The sequence below is a fragment of the Molothrus ater genome, chromosome 9 (assembly GCF_012460135.2).
Source record: "Molothrus ater isolate BHLD 08-10-18 breed brown headed cowbird chromosome 9, BPBGC_Mater_1.1, whole genome shotgun sequence".
NCBI lineage: Eukaryota > Metazoa > Chordata > Aves > Passeriformes > Icteridae > Molothrus > Molothrus ater.
The window spans coordinates 14,493,261-14,520,463 of record NC_050486.2 but is presented as its reverse complement, the minus strand read 5'-3'; the positions used below and the strand labels follow the sequence as shown (position 1 = coordinate 14,520,463).

At 41.6% G+C, this 27,203-nt stretch overlaps 2 protein-coding genes and 1 non-coding gene across 7 annotated transcripts in view; 2 read left to right on the top strand and 1 right to left on the bottom strand.

The window, feature by feature from the left end:
- EVI5 (ecotropic viral integration site 5) overlaps nt 1–17,720 on the bottom strand; it is a 70,953-nt gene extending 53,233 nt beyond the window's left edge. For 2 of the 5 annotated variants that reach the window (XM_036387422.2, XM_036387423.2), the window contains exons 1-4: nt 17,250–17,340; nt 7,454–7,505; nt 6,969–7,198; nt 2,837–3,026 (exon numbers count right to left, since the gene is read on the bottom strand). In XM_036387422.2, the coding sequence (XP_036243315.1) occupies nt 2,837–3,026; nt 6,969–7,198; nt 7,454–7,462 (429 nt within the window). In that variant the 5' untranslated portion in view covers nt 7,463–7,505; nt 17,250–17,340. Of the gene's footprint in view, nt 1–2,836; nt 3,027–4,587; nt 4,617–6,968; nt 7,199–7,453; nt 7,506–17,249; nt 17,348–17,505 lie in introns of those variants that run through there. The other 3 variants (XM_036387425.2, XM_036387427.2, XM_036387424.2) reach the window with 3 other exon arrangements.
- A 2,403-nt stretch (nt 17,721–20,123) lies between these two features.
- Nucleotides 20,124–26,649, top strand: RPL5 (ribosomal protein L5). Its single transcript, XM_036387430.2, has 8 exons — nt 20,124–20,230; nt 20,957–21,026; nt 21,123–21,238; nt 22,690–22,824; nt 23,388–23,590; nt 24,480–24,657; nt 25,778–25,866; nt 26,486–26,649. The coding sequence occupies exons 1-8, from the start codon at nt 20,228–20,230 to the stop codon at nt 26,583–26,585; spliced, it is 894 nt and encodes a 297-aa protein (XP_036243323.1). The 5' UTR covers nt 20,124–20,227; the 3' UTR covers nt 26,586–26,649.
- Nucleotides 24,238–24,334, top strand: LOC118689868 (small nucleolar RNA SNORD21). The gene has a single exon (XR_004980692.1). It is a non-coding gene; the product is annotated as a small nucleolar RNA SNORD21 (small nucleolar RNA).
- Nucleotides 26,650–27,203: the final 554 nt, after the last annotated feature.

The following is a 27,203-nucleotide window of genomic DNA, read 5'->3' as shown; positions in this document are numbered from 1 at the left end:
TCCTCATACAGTTTATAATGTCAAATTTAGTGGGATTATTAAGTTCACAAAAGTAAGCAGTCTCTGAATCATTTTTAGTGGTTAAATTAGCTACTGAAAATAGTTCCTTACCCCAAAGCTATGTGAAAAACAGAATATTCAAATAATTTTATACAAGAACTTCCATTAAACAGAACTTAATACAATGTCTATATTTCATGAAAGATTACTGCAGATAACACCTTTAATAATATTCGTAGTCATTGAGACCTAAGAAATCATGACTAAAAACTACTTCCAAGATAGGTAAATGACAAAAAGTAGAACTAACTGTAGCACAGTCAACTGCAACAAAAAAATTGCGCAGTACAGCTATCATTTAACAAACTTGACAAGTTGTGTCCAATTTCTATGGTGTGCCAGGATTTCAAGTTATCTTTTAAGAAAGTATTTAAATGCAGTTTCAGACACTGCACCAAGAAAACATTAAGTTTACACCTACTAAATTAACTAAATTTACTTTAGCTTTTGAAAAAAAATTCTGCTAGGTATTATACAATTCAAACACGCCCAGATGAGTACAGCTAAGAACCTGTTACTTGTCCTTTAAGAAATCACAAGGACAAGAAGTCTTGCTGCTTGATCTGAAAACTGAGAAAGAAGCATTATTCAGGAATCTAACAGGCTCTTGGTGGTATGTTCTGCAACTAGAATCAGTCTGACCTAGAAAACTGTCTCTTCAAGACTATTTCCTTTTTGTACCTTAAGAATTGTTATCAAGTATTCCGTCTCCTAAAGGCTAATTTCTTTCATTATTATTTATTCTGAAGCTAGAGTAACCTCCTATTCTGCAAAGCTTCCACTTCTTCCTGTTTGCTCCACATATTTCTCCTACTTCTCCAACATTACAATTAATTCATGCAACACTGATAACTTTCAAAGAGACTCTTCCTTTCAAGTTTTGTTTTTCTTAAGCTCAAACTCTGCTGCAGTTTTGCATCACTGACCTCCATTTGTGAATATCCCTAAGTTCTCAACCCATCCTTCTTCAGAACCACCATAGTAATGCCACTCCAACTATTTCTCGTATCTACAACATAACACCAAGGTGTTTTTCCTAAAAGATTCCCAATCCAAGACAAGAACCCTAACACATCAGCTTTACACAACTGTATCTACCTATCCTTCGCCAACAACACAACTGGACTGTACATCAGCCATCTAAAGCCTCAAGGGCACTAATAAAGCAAGAAACTTCTTGCTAATGCGTCATTAATCTACCTTCTTGACAGAATAGCAGAGTTAACCCCTCCAACTTTCCTAAAAGGAACAGCAGGAAACACATCTACTGGCCATGCCATGTGAACTGAACAGCAGGACTCCATAAACAGAAGTGTTCCATAAACAAGAAGCAAGTTCTGAAGTGAATTGAGAGATGTAAAGGATGGAACACATCATCTTTGGAGGCAGGTATAGACACTTATGCCTAAAATGTAGAAACTTACCAGATTTCTAGTAACCTAAGACCAGCTTTTACAGCCAGGACAAAAAGACACCTATGCTGCTACCTATTTACCTACTGGCACAATCAGGGAATAGATGTGGATGTTCTGATATTCCATCATAAATGCAGACTCACAGTTAAGGTTGACTTTCAACAAAAAAATTACTGAGAATTATTTAACAGCAAATGAAAATGTGGCTTGTTTTCAATGTATTAGTCAGCAATATAATTACATATTCCCTGAAAGTTAGTCAAATACTCCTCAAATTGGACTTGGGCAGCTGTAAAAACAAGTGACACTTGTGACACTTGAAAATGTTCAAACAAATTCTAACTGACCAGGTCTTCTTATTACCACCTCACTTTTCCTTTCTCTTGCCAGATTCCTGTGGTCTCTTAACGGCCTTTTGGAACACCGTTCCAGAAACTGCTTTCCCTATGCAAGCAAGAAATCTTTAGTTCATTTTCTTCCCTTGTTTCCTCTCTCAAGTCATGTTCTCTTCACAACTGCTCCATACAAAAGATACTTTACTTTAGCCCATTGTTCTGCCTTCCCACAACCTATTCATAGACACACATTTCAAACTGTTCAAAAGACCCTGACACATTTGTATTCTGCACATAAAACTGCAGACTACAGCCAATAAAGAACCAAAGCAGAACAGACTTGCCTGCTAACAAAAAAATCCCACGCTGTTCTGCTTGCTGCCACTGAAACATGGATATGTTCAAATGCACTAAATGCTTTTTGGTTTGAATTTAAAGTGCAATTGAACCCCACTTCTGTACATGACCACAACTAACCCAGACTGGACACACTGGACAAAGTTCATCCAATCCATCCAGAATTTAGAAACTATGTGTTCTTCTGCCTAAGATCATCTCTGGGGTCAACATACTTGGCAAGCACAAAACCTAAACTCATTGTAACCTTGGAGTAGAATTATCAGCTCCCCTGTTAAAAATGCTTTAAAGAGAGCTGCTCACTATACAGCATACACATATGGAATCAGAGCATCAAGCTATCAAATGCCCTTCTGCTGATCTTCAGTAATTCCATTTTTGGAAACATGAAGCTAATCATCCCTGCATTCATGGAAATCTCTCATCAGAGGTAAACTGAAAGCTTTCATATTCAGGATACAGTAAATATATCTGGTTTTCAGCAGGAGACATTTGCTGGGTGACAGCACACAGGAAGGTTACAAAGGAAGTACCAAGGCTTAGGGATGGAAAGATTCAACTGGAAGTTTGTATTACATATTAATTTTAAAAGAATAAGCCCATCACAAAGATAAAACAGTATCACTTATATCACATTAAAAATAAATCCAAAAACCAGTTCCCAACTACCTTAACTTGCTTTTCTTTCTTTTTCCGTACATCTTCCCATTCATTCACAATCCGCCCCCACAGGATCCACGAGTCTTCTTCAAGATGGCTGAGATTGCTAGAAGCTGATGAACTAGATACAAGGGAAGAGCCACTATTTCTTCTTGACCCATTTACTGATCGTAAGGATTTGCTATCAGTTTCCAAGAGTCTGCAAAGAAAGCACACAAAAACCAAATTCAAGTTCTTCTAATCAAAGGATGGCACTATTAATTGTTTTCTTGACAAAGAACACACAAGAGGTTCAGTGAAACAGTTTCACCAGCATTCATTTGGATTAAATGTGAAAAGAACCATTCAATGTTACTGCTTTCTCTTGAGATCTCAAGTAAATCCGCAGATAGAACAGTTCACACTGCAGCATTTTAAGAAACAGATAAAAATGTCACCCACAGCTGTCATACATCAGACTCACAAAGAAAACCTAAGGAAGTTAAATATTCTCAATAATAACATCAAGTGTCACAGAACTTAAAAAATAGTCATTTAGAAGACAAAAAATTAACCTCCTATAAGTCTACCTGATTATACTTTTTGAAAATTGACAGTATAAATAAAAACAGAACAATTAAAACCTCTGAAGCAATTTTAAAACAACTGATGCTTGCTGACAACTCTTCACAAATCAACACAGTGTTATAAAGGCACGGGAGAAATCCCAGACCTGCAGCCCAAGGACGAGGCAACACAAGTGCCTAGTAGAGCTCATGAATGTGCCATTAAAGTGAGGAGCTCAAACGTGAGAACCTCTGGGGCTGCCCAGCAGCAAAGTACAAACAAAGGTGTGTCAAGTGTCAGACAAGTTCCTGAGGAGACCTCCCTGTGAGCTGGTTGCTGTGGCCATGGACTTGGCAAGAAGGCAATGCTTTGTTTATCCTCCACTAATATAGAGCCCCATAAGCAGGGGAAATTTTTTGGACCATGTGTTAGTTAAGAGCAAGAATTCAGACTGACTTGGAAGTGTTTCACTATACCATGAGTTTCATTTGTGCTTTAACTTCTAAGAATTCCAAAATCAGAGTCATGTAGTTGAATAATTTCTCAAAAATTAGTACAAAAATTAATCCCCCAGCATTTCAGCAAGGTCAGGTTATGTTTTAGATATTTAACAAATTGTAGCCCAAAGGATATTGTATCTGAGATGGTACAGAAATCTCAGAAATACCTAATATTTAATAATACAGAATTACCTACAATATTTAAGCTCTCTGCTACAATGAAGTTATTTATACTAGCTTTCCATGTCCCCAGCTTTCACCTACTGGTGATTATGAAAGCAAGGGAAAAAGTAGTTTAACTCATTAAGATAAATAGCACAGTTTCTGCAGCAGTATTTTGTTTGGAAGAGTTAAATGATAAAAAAAAAAGGAAAAAAAAGCCTTTTCAAGACAAAATTTCATTTGGGATTTTATTTTAAAAAATTCAAATAATTTTCCATTTATTAATGGAATGCATAAAATCTAGTTTTAAAGAAAATACTTTAAAAATCCACTTCAAATGTTTAGAAACCTGGCTTATACTGATCCATAATGAAAAGTTAGTTTGAAACTCTCTCAATCCAAGACAATGGCTCAAAACCAAATTCAAAGTAATCACAGAGGAAAAAGCATAGAATAAACATTAAGATTATAAAAACAAAGTTCTAATAAGACACTTCCAGTTTTCACAGGTTTCTGTAGAAGTTATACTAAGTTTCTGTAATTAGACCTTACCTGGATAAACTCATTGTCCTTAGATTTGAAAACAGGAAGTTCTGTTCACAGTAAGTCGCAAGTTCTGTGACGTTTAGTCACTGTTTTCTTTCATTTAAAACTTTATAAATGATTTACTAATGCCAAACTGTTCCACCAGGACTCTGGACTGAGCTTCCTCTTTATTCTGTGGGGACTTTCAGTATAATTAGATTACAGAATGCTACAAGACATAGCTTGAAACAATTTGAGTTCTTCCCTTTTCTAACTGTTACCTAATTCATATTCTCCGTCTGACAAAAAAGCTTACAAAAAACCCCAAAACTTTACAAACATCCACAGCAGCAATTCTTCCAGCAAGCAGAAAGAATGGTTCCCTGTGAACAGAGTACAATTGTCAACAAAGTGCCACTGTGCTAAACTGCAGATGCAAACTGTTCTCAAACTACAGTGCAGCCAGCAAAGAGCATCGAATTTCAGCATTAAAGGGCAGTACCTCACCAGCAAGGACACACTGGATAGGGCAGGCTCCAAATAGAATTCACACACAATACTAGTGTGGGACTAACAGCAAGTCTGGCTAAAAGGAAATAAAACCAGACAAGACTGGCTAGTTGACTTACTAAATGAAGAAAGCTGACTTGAGACAGAAAGCCCAAGCTCACGTTCTTTCACCAAGCCAAGCAGTCTGACTGCAAGCCTTTATGAGAAGGCTCTAGATGTAAAGACATTACACTCCAACATAGATAAGCAGTCCAAAGAACAGTTTGCTTTTCAAATACAAGTTGGTTGTTCTAGTCATGAACAGACTAGAAAGCCTCAGATTAAATGCAGATTAGCTTTCTAAAAAAGCGCTATTTAACCATTTTTCTGCTTCTTTTGATAATTTTTCATTTGCACAGCAAAAATTAAATGGAGTTCATCTTTGAAGACAAGGAACAGTGTATAAGGTGGTTCTAGAAGCTTCCTTCTATTGTCAAAATCTGGACAGATGTATGAAATTCCCTTAAAATTGTGGTGCTACCAGGCTGCAGAATGCAGACATGGGAGAAGACATGCCTGGTGACACACAGGCATTGCCTCTCCTCCCCCCAGTTACTCGCTTCCTCCACTGAAAGTTACTACCCTCAGAAGTGACTCAGCAGGGAAAAAAACAAACAAAACAAACCAACTAAAACAAAACCCCAAACCAAACAACCCCTCCCAACCAAGAATAAGAATATTATAAAAAAACAAAAAACACACACAAAAAAAACACAACCAAAGAAAACCACACAAAAAACCTCCTCTCCCCAAACCCACCAACCAACCAAAAAAACCAAAAGCAAAAAGCCTCCAAAGAAAACCCAAACCAATCAAAAAGAGAGTACCTCAACTGCTTCAGTGCAAAGGCCAGCACTCTCATAGAAGCTGGAACAGAAGCTAGTTTGAGCTAAATTATCCAACCTTCACTACAGCTCAGGGATAGCCATCTCCAGTAGGTAACAAAGCCCTGCAGCTAACTGCCAAGTCTAAAAATCTACTTGGAGCTCAAGTTGTTAACAGCCAACCTCTCAAAAATTACTGAAACATACTTGTCAAATATAACCAGATTTTGCAAAAGGACAGATGACTTAGGAGTCCTGCCTCAAAAGTGCAAATGAGTATGGCTTCTGGAAATTCAGCATTAAGAAATTCTATGGTCCAATTTCATTTCTTAGTGATCTTGTGAATTTGCATCACTGCACACATCAAGAGCAACTGATTCACCTGAAAGTTGCATCTTCAATTGTACAAGGTGCAGATAAATAGGCATATGGAAAGACTACCATGAAAACTCTTTCTATACATAAAAAGGCAAGATGGACACAAAAAAACTGATCAGGAATTTACTTTTAATTAATTTAAGATATTATGCATCAGGCACCACTAGTGTAACAGTAGGAAGGTGGTTGAACATGGTTCTGGTCTCTCTACATAGCAGGTTATGTAGCTGAAACAAGAATTGGATAAAAGTGGGGGAAAAAAAAGAATTGAGAAAGATTTAAGATTTCAAGAAATTGATAGAAATTATAGTTATGATTTTAGAAGGTAAGAAGGTTTTACACAAGTCTCATCCCTGGGATACTTTACTTTCAATTGGATGTATTAAAAATCATAGTATAATTTCTTACTGTTAGAGGCAGCTGTAAACACTCCTGTAAAAACAGTAGAGAAAAACACCTTCTAGAGTTTCACAAAAACATAACTTGTAAAAACACAGCACAAAAATACAAATTCTTAAACCTTCGGGCTTTCAAACTGAAGCGCAGTGCCATTAAACTTTTAACTAATTCCCCTTTAACAGCCTCTACGCTACAACTGCAACAAACCAATTTTAGTCTCATTACTGGACTTCGAAAAGCAAAAAGTTTTCCATTCACCTGTTCTGTTCCTCAAGTTTCGCCAGTAATTCCAAGTCGTCAGGGCTGAGCTGTGTTGGTGAGGATGGTGAGAGGGCGGGTGTGGACAGAGTGGTGGAGGGGGATGTGGTGTGGAGGGAGGCAGATGGACTCGCCACCTGGCTGGCCATTTGACTGACGGTGTGCGACACCGTGTTCTTCACCCATGAGAGAGTGGAGCTCAGCTTGCCTGCAACCTTGTCTGTCGCCACCTGTATTGACACAAAGAACAGGATGCAAAAGTTGTCCTTTTTAAACTCCTTTTTCCCAGCAAACCTGCTGCATCCAACAGAGGAAAAAATATACAATATGCACAAAGCAACACCGAGATTATTTATTTCTCCAGGAGCCCAAGGCTGTCAGAAGTAACACAAGCATCACCAGCAATACAGTATTATAGAAGGAACATGCAAGTATGTTGCTAATCCACAAAGACAAACCCCGAGAAACTCCTGATGTATACTCACAGAGCTCATCTCTGCAGTACAGAAATACCACAGGATCCAGGATCAGCTCCGACTTTCCATTATAAAAATAAATAGAAATAAAAGCTTATTTTAAAACATCTTGATAAACTAAAATAATGGCACAGAAACTGTAGAAATATAGATATAGAAACAATCAACTACTTTACTGATAGACACTGAAGCAGAATATCAGTGTAACCCCCCAGACCACCCACTGCTCACCTTCACTAATCCCTAAAGTGCCAGGACAAGGAGCAGGGGTGCCACATTTCTGATGTACACCAAGAATCCTCTACATTGCCAGAGTGCAGAAAACAGTCACCAAGAATCTATGCCCATAAATCCACAACAGCTCAAAGTCTCACAGTAAGGCATCACCCTGCTGCCTCTTTTCTCTCCTCACTTTCTCTTCAGGTCACTCCTACAAGTGCTCTTGATCCCCAGTCCCACTGCCAGTGCCTGGACAGACTCCAGGGTTTTGGGGAAAAAGCAAGAGGTACTGCTAGAGTCAGGAAAGCAGTGGGCCTGGGAAAGCAAAGGTTAACTGGTGCTGATCATTATCTGCTGGTACTTCTTGACCAGTGCAATGAACAGAAGAGCAGCTGTTGGAGGCATCTTCCAGTGAAACCCTCACTAGAGCTTCCCTCCAGCATCTGAAAATATGAGAGGCTTTGACACACAGTAACTCAAGAGTTTAATCCCTCCCCAGCCCAACTGAGAGGAAATCCAGGTGCACCTTAGAGCAAGAGCCAGCTGCCTAGCAAATGTTAAAACTTGGCAAAACCAAGGCTAAAAGGAACTTCTGAAGCGGTGCTGCTGGTAACTATTTTGAACTTTGCCAATTTCCTCAAAACACTGAATTACTCAATGCCACAAAGAATTCTGCAGTACAGCCTATAAATAATTACTAAGATACTAAAGACACTGAGCTACAGGGAAGAAAAATCCCTTCCCAAGATCCTCCAATAGAATCTAATTAAAGCAAAATTTCAACAGAAATAAAACACTCCAGTTCATCACACTGTGCATTTATCTGAAGCACAATATATAGACTTAGTGACTGATTGCTGAAACAGAAGCTTTTATTTGGATACAATGCTACACAGAACTTTCTTGTCAATCAAATCCATCAGTATTTTATTTTCCCTTCATATCAAAAAGAAGACCCACTGAATGCCTTCAGAAAACAAGAAGAACAACACAGGCCAAACCCAAACATGTGGTAATCAACATTCCCACTTACTCTCCAACAACAACATGACACCTAAGAGCTCTCCTAGAAGAAATTTCCAATTTCCATATGCTTAGCATTCATTCTGAAAATGGTATCAAATTTTGCTGGAAGTCTTCAGAGGCAGGGATGCAAACCACAGGTGGGGATAGTAAGATAGCAACATAAGTATCAGAAAGGTTGCAGTTGGTTCTTGTCACTGTCGGACAGCAAAAGTCAGGTATATAAAAAGAAGAAAAAAAGGGAAAAAAACCCTGCAACAACCCAAAACACAAAGATCCTAACACATATCTTTTAAATATAATCTTGGAAAAAAAATTGCTTCCAACACTAGCATTTGACACCATATTTTATAAAAGAAAGGAATGAAAATTACTAGAGGTTTCAAAATTCTAAGTTTAATACATGCATTAATATTTCATTCAGTCTATATCCTTTATTCACTATTGCCATGAAAGGATAAATTACTGCTGTTTCACTTTGAATAAAATCACATTATAATGAAGGTAACCCATACATCTCACTTAAGACTGATTATTTTCTCAAAGGCTTTAAACTGCTTAAAATATCACAAGTAATTCCAAAAATAAATGCTGGCAGAACCAGGGCCAATCTTAACACAGTAAAATTACTGCCATACGCAGCAGGCTTTAGGAGTCACAGCTCTAAGAATCTTAGGTATAAGGATTAGAAAAGCAATGATTTTGAGTAATACCCTATGTGGTGCAAACAGGAAAAAAACCCATACATTCAATTTTTATCTTTTCACAAAGTAAAGTAACTGGAAAGACTTAAGGCATAAAATAAAATTCAAGGTCAATCTGGCCTATAAATGATGAGGCTTATACTGTACAGTAAGACAACCGAAGGGGGGGTGGTGTAGGGACAGAAACCAAGAATCTTGCTAACATTCATTCACCAACATATCACTGAGCATTAAAATTAACTCAAAAGTGTGAAGAAGCCAATTGTGTGAAGAATATAAAAAAATATATGGTCAAGAACACCATGCAAGACAGCAGTTAAGTCAGTCAAAACAATGTGCCTAACAATACTGTTTCTCAGGGCAGCTCAGAGGCGCATTAGAATGTATCAGAGAATGAGTACCCCAAAACTATTTCTAGCCTTCTATCTGAAACCATTGACACACACACAGAGCTCGAGCCCAGACCGCTCCCGAGTGCCAACACCTCCCAGGTCCAGGGAGCTCTCCATCCCCGCTCAGCTGACCAGCCCAGGCTGGGAGTCCCAGTGAACAGCATTCTTTGCTCAACTCACCTCAGCAAAGAGAATTGGTTTCCTTCTTATTCCCAGCATTTTTTGGATGCTGAAATCCAAGTTACCTTTAAAGAGTACAAAGGTAACCTACATTGGCTGGGATGTATGCCACACAATCAAGAACACCATCAGGATGCTCAAGCTATTACTAATTATTATTGATGTGTGATCAAAGATAGAATCAACCAATTGTAAAAATGTGCTTTTCCTCTGGAGGGCGATCACTCAAGAACCTGTCAATTTATCCTAGATTTTGATCAAAAATGCCACTTCCAGCCCACTCTTGGGACACCAACTCCTTCCCTTGAAGATGGCTGGTCAGGAAACAAGCAGGCAGGGGCACATCTTCCTTACCCCGTGCAGGAGGACACACGGAACTGAGCAGGCATCTCCCAGCTCCAAAGCAGACACACTCACTCAGGCTCCCAATCCTATTAACAGCTACACTGCTCCCAGCTTGCCAAGGAACCCAGAGCACAGGAACTATTCATTGGCTTCTGCCTGCCTAAAGTCATGCAGATCCCTCCTAAAGAAAGGTGTGAATTTTGAGCTTGAACACTGATCTTTAAAACGATGGGGGGACACAAGACTTAATTACCAAAGACTTTGTATTCTTACACAGTTTCCACTGGGAAAACAGAACTACCAGCAACTCTCAGCCACTTGATAAGTCAATCAGGCAAGACACAGACCTGTCTGCTACATCCTCTAAGATATTGCAAAGATAATAAATGTTCATATTGATACTAAACACAGATGCATGATATGCGGCACACATATATGCCAACTAAAATATATAAAATTCAGTATCTCAACTTTATGTTTAGTATCCTTAATTAGCTGATGATCACAGGGCTTTATTACCACGAGGAATACAATACTGTGTTTAGTTTTCCAAATTACTCAAAGGAGTACTGTAATGAGGGTGCATAGAAAATATTTTAAGTAAGGCCAGCTAAAGGTAGACTGCAACATTCCACACAAATGTATAAGCGTCTTTCCCTGAGAATACTCAGGTAATGTGCATCACCTTCCAGAACGCCTAATTATGTTAGCACTCCTTGTACTTGCATTTGCCAGACAAAACCTGTTTTTTCTAAAAAAGTCTATTTAGATTTCTTTTAAAAAGGTATTTCACTGTACATGTTGAATTTGCTTACTACCTTTTTCCTGCATTTCCCTGAGGAACATTTGTATCAAACAATTGTATCTTGATATCTTGATTACCCAAAAGATTACAGATATCTTGAAATACTGTCTCAATTATTCTAACCTCGTGACAAAGTAAAAATAACTGCAAGCCTTACACAAACACTACTGTATGTATCATTTGTTTCAATGATTTCATCTCTTCATGAAAAGAGAAAGAAATGGGAACTTCCAGAATACAGAAGCAATCTCCATACTACTCTACATACAAAAAGAAGTCAGATATAATTGGGTCTGAAACTGTATATGTGGTTTCAAGCCAGTTTTATAGCATTCCATAGACCCAGTCTCCTTCCTGCTTCCAAGTTAATAGCATTCTAATATGTGGAGAACAAATTAGACCAACTCAGGCAATGACACATGCAGGAGATGTAGCTGGTGAGTCAGCCAGCTATCATACTCCCTTACAAGCTAAAATCCTAATTGAGGGCTCAAACATGGCTTCACTATAAACTTTATTTGGGTCTTTTACAATAAAAATTCATAACTGATTTCTGCCAAAGCATGGGTGAGAAGTCCTCACTTATGCTCATATTCCTGATTTTTCTTGTGATATAACCTAACAATAGTTAGGAATATCATGGCTACCATTCCCTAGCTTCCATTTCACTTCATAGACACTAGCTCTCCAAGTCTTTCTGAAACAAGAAGATAAAGCAGTCTAACATTTTAGATTGTATAAAATTTAAGCTGCAAGAGAAAATACTGATGGACTACACTAAAACACAAAAAACCTTTAACAGAAAACTTCCTTTGATCTCTTAGACCTCAGTATGCAAAATTCTGTGTATTTGAGGTTCAGCATGTCAATGGCACACACACGTACTTGAAGGACCATCCCCTTGGCTAACAAAACAGAGGCAACAATCACATTAACCAGCTAAAGTAAAATCAAGCTTGTCAAGTTTTTTAATGCAGTAGATTGGAAGATTAAGGGATTTTTGACTTTTCAGTAAAATGCAACTCAATTATTTAACTGGAGCTCAAGTATCATCGGGCGCTTACAAAAGAGTAACACACTCCAAAGCACACGTTAATAATTATAGCTCCTTTCTACAGATTTTACTTTCCTACTCATTCCCCAAAGCCTAGCTTCGTCCTGGAAAGGAGGCAGGTCTGGCATCTACACTGCATTAGGACAGAAATAAACAAAAGTGCACAAATGCAGTTAAATTTACTCAAAGCTTTAGGTCCGTATTTTGGAAGTGAGAAACAACTGAGTCCTATTTTTAAACATTCACTGACCCTTAATCAAAATCAATGTTTTTAACACAACTCTTCATTTAAAAGGACACAAATTTACAAGCAGTTCAATTTGTAAGTTTAAAAGGATTTAGTATCTGATATATGAAAACTTACCATTCCATGCAACTTGGTTTACATACTAGCAGCTCAAGAATTTTCTAGGTCTAATGCTCCTTTTTACAGAGACCAGATAAACACAATGTGCAGGTTAGAGCCAAAATGCTCATCTCTCATTTGCCAAGCTGTGCACAGTTCCCTTCCCAAAGGGATGTATGAAATAAGACTTAATGGAGAAACCAATGAACATAAGCATGTCCCTCATGCAATATGGTCACACTTAAAACTTTATTAATTACTTCCTAGAAGAAAAAAAAAACACATGACAGAGGTTGGTGAGACCCTCACCTTCAGGATATTCCTCTCCTTCAAACGATCAGCTAAAAGGCCACCTTTCTATCAGTTACAAAGTGAAACAGTTTGTAAATGACTGACTGGTAGCCAGCCTTTCTTGTGAACTACAACTCATTGCAACCTGCAGCTGCTGACAGACAAGAAATAGAATGTAAAAGTTTCAGCAGTGAGAAGCATAACTAATTAGTAATTTCCAAATAGGAAAGGTGTCCAAGCTATCCAGTAAACAGAGCAAATATAAACACAGCTGCAAACATCAGTAGTCAATTCTTTTAACACAATCCATGCCAACATCTGTGGTCCTGCAGTAACATTCAATTTTGCCCACTAATTTACTTACCATAGCCATGACTTGCCTACACAAGCACTTACAGCATAACTGGAAGCCGCGTGCTTTTGTGCTGTGGCAGGGTCTCCCTCCATGCTATTCAAGCCTGTAATAGCACTCCAGCAGCCTTCTCTGAGCACAGGACAGAGAAATCTAATTCTCCTTAGATATTTAATAAAGAAAAGGGAAATGGTTCTTCAGAGAAATGATGTATCTGCTCATCATCAAATGAAGTCAGTTATGTTCTGATTAGTTGGCCACTGACTTCTGCACTTTTATTTGCAAATAAGGGCCTGATTACTTCTTTCAAAACAGGGGAAGAACGAAAGGAGGTCAATGAAACACAGATGATTTTTTGTGTCAGCCTGACACCAAGAAGTTCACAGAAAAATCCCAGGTCCATTTTAACTTAACACATCTCATCATGGAATTTAAACTTGCTTTTGCAATCTTGTCTTAGAAAGACTGAGGACAAATCTTTCTCCTAAGGGCTGGGAAATACTTACTAAGACTTCAGCTAAACCCATAAAGTTCCACCAGAAATGCATTCTAATGGAGGAAAAAAATGACTTTGCTCAATGAATATTGAGTTTTAGCTCTGCTGTTTCAGATAGCATAGAAGCTGGAATTTCTTTTTTATTATGTCTGGAAGTAGTTCACTGCTTGAGCTACACATAATCCAGAAGAATGCATGAAAAGTGAGACACATAAAACTAACTTCTACACAATAGTTATGTCAACAGTACATGTTCAAAATGTTAGGTTTTGGCTAACTCATAACTTTTCACACCCATTTTAAGTGACATTTGATAGTTTTAGCCTTCTATAACAAAAATTAACAGTAAACTCCTCTAACATCTTAGCTACAAGTGCAGGGTAATTTATGACAACAACAACCCACTACTGAAAGACTGACCCCATCTGCCAGCCTGATGAAAACAATGAAAAAAAAATACATAGTTAATGCAGTATAAGATACTGATGAGTCAGAATTCTAAGATCACGTTATGATGTCATCAAACAGATATTTAATGCTATGCTAAGAATCACTAAGATTTAGACATGACAACAGGCCATAAGAAAACTCAGGAGATTGGGAAGATCAAGAGCTTACTATATGGCAGAATACATGAACACAGCCTACTACCAAAATACTAAGTTTGGATTTTTTCTTTCTTTTTTTTTCAAAGGATTGAACCATAGAAGCAAAAGCAATACTGGTCAGACAAGATGATAAAGTAACATAACCCACCAGAGAAAGGTAAGGTTTGCTCAGGCAAAAGAGCAAAAAGATATTTGATGATGGCTTTTGGCTGCTTTCTAAATTGGAAATTAGGACAAAATAGGTGTCCACAGTCATTCTACCACACCACCTTTCTTCTTGTCTAGAATTAAGACCCACCCTAGTATTTTACTTTGACCCCAAATATACAGCTGCCTCACTGGGACTGGGGAGGATCACTCCTACAGGCAATTAGCAAACAAAGTTGACAGTCACGCTGTCATCATCATCACTGTCATTGTGACTGAAAGGAGATCCATTGCCTGAACCCTAGAGCAGGCTCAACACTTCCTAGGCTGTCCCCAAAACACCACTGGATGGCTAAACTGAATAGTTTCCAGAGTTCTCAGCAGTTAGATGACATTAAGACTAATTACGGAAAAGTGACAATTCACTACATCACTTCTGCTCTGAGCAGACTGCTTCTGTGCACACACATACATGACAAAAGCACATCACAGCCACGTGTAAAATGAGCAGAGGCAGAGCAAGACCCAGGCTCTATCCATCACCAACCACCCATTCCATGCAACCACCACTGGCTGGAGAAGGAAAGGATGCACTGCAATGGACAGACTTGAGCAGAGATCACTACAATGAAAGCAAGACAGTATTCCCAGCTTAAAGGAACCCAAACACTACAACACGTGATGGGCAGTGTTACAAACATGGAAGGCACAAGGATGAATCCAGCACGCTGCCTACAAACTTCAGTGACACAGTCAAGAATTTCAGGGAACCCATTTCACTACTTTAAATGACATATTACTATAATATTTACTATCTGCCTTTTCTAAAATTGTTACTGTTTTAATTGGATCTACAAAAAAGAATTAAGAGTCTATAATCAAGCCAAGTATAGGCTGGTTTAGAAAGCAACATTCATAAACTCAGGGTTAGTTTTTATTATTGTTTCTTGGATCAACCAGAAAAGAATTTTTTTCTTATAAACTATGCACTTGACACTTAAAATTATATGCAAATGTTACATTCTGTCTGTTTCTTAAGCATTAGAATTTCTTTTTTCTACAAGATAAGGAAACTTAAGAGTAAGAAAGGGTAAATAGTCTTAAGTATGCATACCCCCAACTCAGCTGTTTTCCTCCTTCTAAACTGTGATATTTGAACCTTGAAATAGCAAAGTAAGCATGAAAGCAAAGTTTTTTCGTGACAAAGGACTTGTCTTCCCATTTTTAGAACTTCTCTGTTTACTATCAGTCTTACCCAGAAAATAAACTGACAGTAACTGTTTAGGCATGTCACTTTCTCCATCCCTTCTTCTGCCATAAATCTAGAAGGGCTTTTCTCCTATCTCTTCAACTACTCCAACCACCTCCTGCTTACTTGTTCAACAGCAATTCAACAAGTCCACAGAAGACAAAGATATGAAGAGCAATTCCAAAAAACCCAACCATACAAACCAACATTATCAAAACAAAATATCCACGCCACTAGCTGTAGCTCAAGAAGTGCTTAAGCCTCAACCTGTGGGAGTGTAGGAAGAGACAAGGGAAGGAAGTAGGGCTGTTCTGTTGAAGCTTTCTTCTCCAAACATCTGTTCCTCTTCAAAGTACTGTGGGGCTGGATGGACACTCAGTGACAATCACTACAGCTGCTATCAGCCCACTTGATAAAATTCAGGCAATGCTGACTCATAATACTGAGTGCTTTCCTTCTGATCATGCCCTTCTTTCACTGGCTGTCTCTATTTCCTCTCCTAATCCTTGAGAAAGAACTCACATCTATGCATTTCAAAATAAGCCTTAAATCTTTATAAGCATAAACACAGATCTGTGATCAAAGCTGTCAACTCACACTGGGAAAGGGAAGAGAAATAAATGGGCACATTTATAAAAACATTTTAATACTATCTACCAGTAAACCAAACAAGACCCAACTGCCATTTCTTTTAGGTACACGAAGCAAAGGGAGTTAAAAAATTATTTTTTTTGCAAATAATTTGGAGATAAGTAAAACATATTAAATATTATCTGTCCTCCTCTGTATTAGTGTCTCCTTTCTATGTCTTTTGTATGTGATCTTTGCAAAAGAAAGCTATCCTAGACTGATATGGAGTACAATGTTTTGATGCAGGCAGTGTTAATGGCAGCTCATGCTGGAAATTGAAAATCGTATAAGCCAACTTCTCCTTTGCCACAAAACTGCTTTATCAATGCTGACGATTAGCAGGTGTTACATGGAAGCACAGAAGCACGGCCATAACTGAATAACTAAACCTGGAATATGTAAGTAGCCAGAACATGATTATCGACTTTTTACCCTCATTACATAATCACGTTCAGGCTAATGCAGCACGAGTTACCGTATTTGAAAACAGAAAATTATCTCGCTCAAGAACGACAGACGCGCGGGTTCCCGGCCCGGCGTTCCGCCGATAAGCCAAGGCAGAACTCGCCCTCTGCAGACAGAGCCGCCGGAGGCTCGCCGAGCCGCGGCCAGTCCCCCGGCCGGTGCCTCGCGGCGCTTCCACCGTGCCCGCTGCCCACCCGTGTCCCGCCGGGCCGGGGTGAGAGGGGCCGGGACACGCCGGCCCCGCGGCCCCCGAGCCGGGCAGGGCCGCGCAGCGCGGCCTCCCCGCACCCCGCCCGGCGCGGACGCTCCCCACCCGGCAGCGCCGCCCGCTCCGCCGCCCACGGCACCAGGAGGGCCCGGGCGTGGGCGGCCGGCGCTGCCCCGGCATCGCTCGGCCCCGCCGCCGCCCGAGGGGACGGCACGGCACGGCCGCGATCGCCGCGCCCCGCCCGGGCCCGGCCGCCCCCCGCGGCGGGGCCGCGCGCCCGGCGCGCCTCACCTTGGGAGCGCTGCCCGCGGCGGGAAGCGGCGGCGCGTGCGGGCATCGGCGTCCGCGCCCCGCCGAGCCCCGCTCCGCCGGCCCCGGCTCCCGGGCCACGTCCCTGTCCGCGCCGCGCGCAGGCGCACTGGGCGCGCAGCCGCCGCGAGGGGCAGCTCCGGCCCCGCGGGCCCCCCGGGAGGGGCGGGCGGCGGCTCTGCCTCGCCGTGCAGCCTGCGGGCGGCCGGAGCCCGCGGGTCTATCGGCGGGAACCCACCGGCGCTGCTCCCGGACGGTGCCACGGCTCTCCCTGCGGGTCTCGGGGCTCCCGGTGCCGTACGCTGGAAGGCCGGGCGGCGAGCCGGCTCTGCAGCGTGCGGGTCGCTCGCGTGCTGCCCTCGCGCGGGTCGCCCGCTGTGTCACCGCCGCCGCCTCCGCACGGCCCCTGAGCCGAGCCCCCGGCCGGCCCGGGTCGCGGCGTCCCCGCTGCCCGCACTCGCTCCTCACGGCAGCGGCACGGAGCCACCGCGGCGCCACCGCCACGCGAGGCGAGGCCCCTGCTCGGCGGAAAGCCGGGTTTGGTGTGATCAGAGTGTCTGCCCGGGCATCTCCATAACGCCGGCTCTGCGCTAGGAGCTGCGTACGGTAACGCGCTCTCCGGGAGCGCCACCGCCTCGGGCTACACGGGCCCGTCCCTAGGCTCATTTGTCTGACACGTTTCAGCCAGATGCCGATTAGGTTACACAAACAGTTGAGACACTGTCTGCCCGGAGCAGCTCCCCATCTAATAGTGAGCCCATTCGCCATTGTCATTCTACAGTGAGTAAAGACTCCTAGACTAAACCATACAAAAATTTTCATTTGGAAGAATTCTAGCAAGACCTGTAATAAATAATTTTAAAAATATTTATGAAAGTAATTCGAACCCTACCAGAATACATACAGTACTCTACAACACAACTTCATAGCCAAGTATGTAAAAATACATTCTTAAAAAAAAAAGTATGCAGCAATAGCAGGGATAGGCTATCGCCAGGCCTTCAGCCAAACTTTTTTCATTGAAATAAGGCGGTCACTCCTGCAAGAACAGCAAAATGATTTGAAACAATTACTATAAGTGACCACAAAGGTCAGTCCAGTCACAGACAACAGCCTCACTGCCTTGAGTCCTCTGCAGACAAACAGGGAGAGCATTTGTCCTGCTTGCAGGAGATGCTGCTCAAGCATCGGTTTTCGCCAGTCCAAGAGACTTATAAGTACTTGACACTGCTCTAAAACCCCTGCTTGATCCCTTGCTCTCCAGAACACACCTAAGTAAAAATACCACATACAAGACAAATTGAGAAATAGCATTAAAGGAATGCTTTTTCCCCCTATCAATGTGACATGAATAAAAGGTACTTCATTAAAATAATGAATATACTAGCTTTTACCTTAACGTGTTCAGAGTGTGTATGAATAGCGGTCACCCTTCCAACAAACATTGCCACTAAAAGCCAGAAGGAAAAAAACCCAGAGGAGCCATTCACCCTGAATTTATAAGGGATGCTGGGGTGGGGCTAATAAACCCAGCTGGGGTCTCCATTTTGCAGGGTGGCAATAAGCCAGAAAGTATGTGGGTGTGGCAGGTTAACAGGCTGACTTTTGCCATGGTGAGCTATTTGAGGAGTAAAAAGCCTTCTTACAGAGAAGAACAAGAAATTGATTTTGTTTTTCCTTGTTTAACAAAAAGACTAACATATCTTGCTTATGATACCATTGTCTGTGAGGCATTTGTCATGGAGGTAATTGCCCAGTAGTAACAGCAGACTTTTTGAAGACTATGGATTTATATGCCAGAGGGGAGGGAAAAAAAATGTGCTCTGCTAGAGGTACTTCCTGTACTAATTGAAAAGCACATAGAATTCTGAAGTTTATAAAACTCATTCTTAGATCACAGAATTATTTTTCAATTAGGTTGAAAAGATCTCCAAGATCATTGAGTCCAACCTTTGATCACCACCTTGCCAATGAGGCCAAGGCACTAAGTGCCACATCCAGCCATTTCTTCAACTCCTCCAGGGATCATGACTATGCCACCTCCCTGAGCAGCCACTTCCAAAGCCTAACCACCTTTTCAGTGAAAAATTCCTTCTGATATTCAATCTGAACCTCCCCTGGCACAGCTCGAGGCTATGTTCTCTTGTCACTGGTTGCCAGGGAGGAGAGGCAAATCTCCGTCTTTCTACAACATCCTTTCAGGCAGTTAAATTACTTCTGAAGCTGGCAGGTCCCTACCAAGTAGGAACCACACTGGTATTTGCCTGATATAGTAAACATTTATTTTTTCTTTAATTTTCTTAGTTATTTATATCAAACTAATATTTTTTTAATATTGGCTTATGTGTAACTAGCAAAGTGGATTGTTGGTATTTTTTTAGTGAAATGAATGAGCATAACCAGACAAATGCATCAGGAATGAAGATTCACTATTGCCTGACAATATCAAGAAACCTGATACCATTTGACCTGTTTGATCCAGTGTATATATGTGTGCAAGTCTATATTCTTGCTTTAATGCATCAAATATCAATAATCCCAAGCAGCTATAATTTATTGTAGGAACAGTATTGAGTTGAGATTTTGGTTGGTTTGATGTTATTAATTACTTGCTGCTTGATCGGTTGTGAGAATTTTCCCTAGAAAATGACGGGAATTAAAATCCTATATCATATACATAAATGGTGACTTTTTAAAACATCAAATCCATGGATTGTTTCCTGTTTAAGACCCCCTTCTCTGTGCTGTATCTCTGGCCGATAGCGGCGGCGCTGCTCGCACCGCCCGCGCTCGGTCCGCCGGGCCGGCAGGGGGCAGCACGGGGCGCGCGCGGCCCCGCCCCGCCGGGCAGGGCAGGAGCTGCGGCTGCGCGGCGCGCGCGGCCTTTTCCCGTTTGCTGCGGAGCGCAGTCGTTGTGCGGAGCGGGCCCCGGCCTCAGGGACCGGACAGTGCCTGGCACGATGGTCGGTACCGGCACGGGGGGGGCTCGGCGGCATCGCGTCCGTCGTTCCGCGGCCGCTGCGCCGCTCTGTCCGCACGGATGGAGCCCGATTGTCGCGGGCTCGGGGCGGCCGCCCGGCGCCGGCGTGGCAATGGCTGCCATTCTGAAGGGGCTGCGCCGCGGGCGGTTTGAGGGGCTCCAGCGGGGCCTGGCCCGGCCCCGTTACCGGCTGCGCCGTCCCCATGGGCTGCGGGGTCCCACCGGCGGCGGGGTCGGGGCCGAGCCGCGGGGCCGGGGCTGATACAGCCCCCGGTGCCCTGCAGCAGCCGCGCCGGGCCCCGGGGTGCGGGTGTCGGACCGGCTGAGGGCGGGGGGCTGCGGGGGAAGCGGCTCCGTGGCAGAACGAGCCAGAGAAGTCGCGGCTGTGCGGGAGTGACAGGAAATGAGCGCGGTCATTGCTCCTGTCCGTGCGGACGGGCCTTTAGCTAAAAGATACTTTTATAAAAGATACACTTTGGCTTTCTATTAAAACATTAGTTCCTGTAGAGGGATAAAATTTATGAAGCTTGATGTGCCGGGTGGTTTTTTTTCCATTTCATTTTTATGGTGCTCTTTTTATCTAAACATACAAGAAAAGCTGTTTAATTCCTGATTGCGCTATGGTTGTATTCATGGCACGTGTAGTTAGAATGGTGTTGGCTTACAGGGTTATATGTTAATAACACATAGTTTATGTTTCTTATCCAAGGGGTTTGTGAAAGTTGTCAAGAATAAGGCGTACTTCAAGAGATACCAAGTGAAATTCAGGAGAAGGAGAGGTATTATTAAATTGCCTGTAACACACAATTAAATGTCCTTGGTGAATATTCCTACTTTATGCACGCATTTTGCACACTGCAACTGTTGTTTTTCAGAGGGAAAAACTGACTACTATGCTCGCAAACGTTTGGTTATTCAAGATAAAAACAAGTACAACACTCCTAAATACAGGATGATTGTGCGCGTTACCAACAGAGACATCATTTGCCAGGTAAGGCCCGCCGTGTTTGCTGCTTACCTGCCAGCCTTGCAGGGTGAGGTCAGCACAGAGAGGGAGGCTTGGAGCACCTGGGCTTTCTTAGGCCGGATCTGCGCAGTGATTGTATTGTAAAACAGCTCCTTAGAGGAGGACGATCTTCAGTGTTATCACAACTTCAGTAATAAACCGTGTGCATTGTAGAAAAGAAGTTTCACAGGTGTTAGCACTTCTGCTGTGAGGTTATTTGTTGTGTAAGATTGTACTGCTTTAATGATTCTAGGCTAAGTAGAACATTTTTGGGAGAGGGTAGGTGTCTCTGAGGGGGATTTTTTGCTATATTTAAAGGGCTTCATAAAGAGGCCTTTTTTGCTTGACTGAAGACAACCAAGTTCACAATGTGACCTGTTAACCTGCATTGACTTGTGCTGTGTCTACGGGTTCTCTTTTGAGAGTTCTACTTCCATGTTGTATGGCTCACATGAAGCTCTGAGGCCTTATGATGGCTTTCCTGTGAGATTGAAGGAGGCTTGTAAAAAAGAACAGGCACTTTTTCATGTTCATTAGGCTGTGCTTGTATGTAGCATCATGTGCAGTTCCTCACTGTGGCTCACTTTTCTTGTTGAATTTTTAGAATGTTTTGACTAATTTTTAAGTTTAAAACTTAAAAAAGCCTAGTTTATAATAAGTATATGTTGTTGAGCTCAACATATACTTATTATACTTGGTTTTTCATAGAGTAGTTCTGATGAGAACAGTTCAGTCACTAATGAGGCTATTTTATATTTGAAACTCAAAATGAAAATCAGTGGTTGCAGGGGCTTACATCTGACTGCAAGTCCTTTTCCAGTATGTCAGAATCCTGCAGAAATGGGATGATATTTGGATGCAGAGAGGAGGTGTGAGAGTCAAAAGGAGAAGGTTCTATATTTGAAAGGAACAGCAGAAACCTGTCTGATAGTCCTGCTGTCCCACAGGAGAGCCTGGGATGATGATGATGGTCTTAGACCATGATTAATCAAATCATTCCATAAAGTTACTAACAACGTTGACATGCTGCTTGTATTTTTTGAGATGTATCAGAAAATGGGGCAGAATTCATCCCCATTCATAGTGATTCTTTGAAAGGTTGCTATAGTAGGCAGCTTCTGGCCTGATTTATGTGGAAAGGTAATAACCAGTTGTTGCTGACAAATATTTTAGCTGGCCTAATACAGGTTTGATTTCTTTGTGTCTTTACTTGAGGAGTTGATGACTCCTTTTGCAAAAACAAACAAACAATGGGGGGAGGCAGGCGGGACAGAACAAACACACACCCTCCCAACAAACCAAAGCAGCAGCGCTCCTTGAGCTTGCATGCAGAGCTTGGCAGTTTTTGCACACTCGGGTCCAGCATGGCTTGAGTAGGTGTCAGAGGAAGAACGTGGAGCCCCAGTGGTGGAGCCCTAACGTTTGTGTGTTGCCAGATCGCCTACGCCAGAATCGAGGGGGACATGATCGTGTGCGCTGCCTACGCCCACGAGCTGCCCAAGTACGGCGTCAAGGTGGGGCTGACCAACTACGCTGCTGCCTACTGCACCGGCCTGCTCCTGGCACGCAGGGTACGTACGGGACGCCTGGGGCTGCTGCTCCCTCAGGCCATGGGGGGGAGACCCTTCCCTCCGTGCTGTGGCAGCCCACCGAGTCTTTAGGGCTCTCAAAATCAGACCTTTTGCTCTTTGCCGTCATGGATTTGATGTGTCTGGTGACTGTCGAGTCACAGGGAGAGGTCTGACAGCATGCAGTCTCAGCTCCAGTAGCCCACTTTTATGCCTCAGCCCTTAAGTTTGGTGGAGGGAGGGAGGGAGGGAAGGAGGATAAAAATGTGAGAAATGCACCTTGTGGAGTTCAAAAATATGTAAACAGCAGCCATCCATTTTCCACAGGGGTTCATGAGTAAGTTCAGTGGTGTACCTCTGTAGGAACAGAAGGTTGGAACTTAACAGACACACTTACAGCGGTGGTTGTTAAGAATCTTTGTTATTAGTATTGGGTACATACTTTTTGTAAAGAAATTTGTTAAAAACATGATTCTACTGCAAATTCACATTTTAAAGTAATGGTAATTCTAAATTTTTATCAATAAATGGAGGTAATTTCAAAAGTGTGCTTTCTTTCCTCACAGCTTCTGAATAAATTTGGCCTTGATAAGATCTATGAAGGCCAAGTTGAAGTCACTGGCGATGAATACAATGTGGAAAGTGTGGATGGCAAGCCTGGTGCTTTTACATGCTACCTGGATGCAGGTCTTGCCAGAACTACTACTGGAAACAAAGTCTTTGGTGCTCTGAAGGGTGCAGTGGACGGGGGGCTGTCTATCCCTCATAGGTAATGTGTGTTACAAAGTATTTCTTTGGGGTTAGCCTGAGATGTTATGTATGTGACAGTCTACTTACACGAATCAATTTATGCTGAAATAATTTTGTACTGACATAGTAATAGTTATGTAATTAGATTCTGGGTTTGGAGGTTTTTTGTTGGTTGGTTTTTAATCTACAAATGCAATTTTGATAGTGCTGCTGTGAATTTGTGTGTTGCCAGATTGCCTTCGCCAGAATCGAGGGGGAATTGTGAACTGTCGAGTTGTTATGAAACTTCTAGAAACTAAAGAACTATCTTGTTGCTTTTACCAAAAATCAAGAGAATGCCCTTACCAGATCTTCAAAGGGTATTTGCTTGGTGTGATACTTCACCAAGTTGTGTGTAGGTGTTAATTTCATTGTGAAAAAATTACTTATCAGGTACAAACCCACTGGTACTTGCTACAGTTGTCAGTACAGCAGTAAGTCTGAGCAGTCCACCTTCATTGAGAATTTCCACATGGATCTTTTGACTGTTACCTAACACTGGTATTACACCTGAATGCTGCTTTCTTCTAGCAGCAGTGAAGAACTATTGAGATCTTTTGTGTGTTTTCCTACGCTCTCCCATGCTGTCCTATTCTTGGCTAATTGTCCAGTTGTTTTGAGTTGGCTGCTATGTGATGATACTTGCAGTGACTGAACACGCTGTAGTTGGTCCACAGCGTGTGTCTGATGTACTGCAGTGTTTCAAGACGGGACTGATGGCAGCTGAGATTAATTTAAAAGGTCCAATTTTTTATAAGAGGGTCCTATGCCTCAGTTATCTGTAGGAGAATCTGATGTATGAGTCATTTCAGTGTGCATCTTAGCCTCTGCATTAGAGCCTTAATGTGACTGTACCTGCTGTTTGACAGCACCAAACGTTTCCCTGGCTACGACTCAGAGAGCAAAGAGTTCAATGCTGAGGTGCACCGCAAGCACATCATGGGCCAGAACGTGGCTGATTACATGCGGTACCTGATGGAGGAGGATGAAGATGCCTACAAGAAACAGTTCTCCCAGTACATAAAGAACAATGTAACACCTGACGGGGTAAGGTTCATCCAGCTGGAGCTCGGAAAGTTAAATAGAGAAGCTGATAGGGACTTCTCTAATAATGCAAATAAGTCTGATATGCCGCATTATGTGTCTCATGTTGTATGTTACCCATGCAAAGAAAATATTTTTTCGTTCACTAAGGGCTCTAATATTAGTGTAGAACTTCTGAAAGTGGAACCTTTTTGCCTGCTGTGAAACTTTCTATTCTGTCTATAAATCAGACTTGACCTAAATCTGTGCTGGGCCACTTTCTCCCCTTCCCAACAAACTAAATAAGAAGTTTCTGTACAGACTCTCTACTCTTTCCTTATCCTGCCCCACAGTCTATCATTTCTGCAGATGTAGTGCTTGTAACTGTGGGTGAGCATGTGGTTGTGGGTCACATCTCTGGTACTCTTTGTGTGACCCTAGAAGGGAGTTCTGCTATTCCAGGAGAATAGAGAGAGCCCAAGGTAGCATTTCATGAAGGTCTAGACTGTAATGCACTTTATTTTAGTACTGCTTCACATTTTAGAGTTAATAAAGTACTAGAAGATGGGTAAGAATACAGAGGTGGTTCTTTTAGTTTTTCCAAGTATTAAACTCCTTCCACATGGCTTGTCCTGCTGCCTCTAATATTCTTGCTTGGTTCTTCTAGTAAGTGATCTTGGAGCTTTAAAACATAGCTCTCTCATGTTCCCTTTTTAGGTTACAGCAAACTTCATTCTCTATCCCTTCATTTCCGGGGGGTTTTGGGGTTTTGATAAATTTAACTAGTTGCTAGTTTTTTCTAACAAATTATAAAAAGAAAATAATGTAAATGCCAACTTAATCTGCTTTCTAAACAAATAGTAGTTATAGCTTGTATTCAAATGAGCCTAGGATTTAGGTCACTATATAGACATTTGCTCTTTGTACACCTAAAAAGTTTTTCACAGCTGAGATCTAGTGGTCTTAATTAACCACCAGCAAAGATATTCTTAAAATTTGTGCCATTATGGAGCCAGAGTTGCCTTTGGGATAGAGCAGCATTACTGCATGCCTGGGGACAATGCAGGCACAGGGATCTTGGATTTCTGGTAAACCTACAACTGGACCACTATGGTAAATTTAATTTTTTTCTTTTTTTCCCAAGATGGAAGAAATGTATAAAAAAGCCCATGCGGCTATACGGGATAATCCGGTCCATGAAAAGAAACCCAAGAGAGATGTCAAGAAAAAGAGGTAAAATTCTCATTCTTTCTAACATCTGTGTGACTTCTCTGTTGGAGATACCTTAGGTACAGTGAAACTAGTAATGCAGTTTTGCAGTTCTGTCACTAGTTCTGTGTTCTGGACCAGATTAAGATACAAGCAGTTCTGTAAAACTTCAGAGTTAAATTTAGCAGCAGGAATATAAAATTCAAGAGCTCCTAACTATTTAAAAAATCAAAGTGAAAAATGTTTGTGGCTTGAATAGCTGGAACAGTGTGTACCTTCAGGTCCCAGTGTTTTCAGTGGGAAAGCTGCTTCTCTTCAGCTGAGAACTCATTGACTATTTTGTCATTACCAAACTATTTTGATTTTTAAGGGTGTGTGTGAAAAGAAATGAAGACACAGCTGTTGCAGTGGGCTTGATAATGTCTATGCTTCAATCACAGAGGATACAGAGTTTACCTCTAGAGAAATTGGAACTGTCCAGCCATGCTTTTTGTGGTGTTTTAACTACAGCCTTAGATCGTTATGAGGCAATAAAGCACGTTACAGAAGTAGGACTATATTCTCCGCTGCACTCTTAATCACAGTTGTGTGGCACTGCTACTTTTTAGCTTTGGATCTACTGCACACTGTGCTTCCATTACAGATGGAACTGTCCCAAGATGTCTCTTGCCCAGAAGAAGGACCGTGTTGCTCAGAAGAAGGCCAGCTTCCTCAGGGCCCAGGAGCGCAGAACGGAGAGCTAAGACAACTTCCACAGTTTTCTGTGAAGCTTTGGAAAAAGTGGCAATAAATTTATTGAGGAAGCAACTGCGTAAGACCAGCTTATTTATATAGTTTATAAAAATAGAGGATTTTTTTTTTATTAGGTATTCTGTACCTGAAAGGGTTTTTTTCTCCCCTCTCAAAGTCCTGTGTGAATTGAGTTTTCACAGAGAAGAGAGGTGACAGACTTCAAAGACCAAGGCTGCTGCATCAGAATTTCTTCTATGAGAAGGAGGAAGTAAATTCGATTAATTTTTAGCATGGTTAGTATCAAGGACTAAGTATAAGAGTTTGCTGCTTCTAACTAAAGAAAGATTTAATTTTTTTTTAAAGGCTGTACCTTTATTTCACAATTCTTTCAGCATACTTCATGTTTGGGGGGAGTCTGGATGTAGCTTTGGAAAAGGCCAGGAGCAGTCACAGTAGGTTCTAAAGCCTCTGCCCAAAGGTAACCTTAGACCTTCAGGCACTTAGCACCTCCAAGCCTTGGCTGCTACTGAATCAGGTACTGTCTTGAACTGAATACTTCACGTGATTTAGTTGATAAGAGAATTCACTTCAAGTTGCATGTACAGGAGTAAGTACAGAAGCCTTGTTAA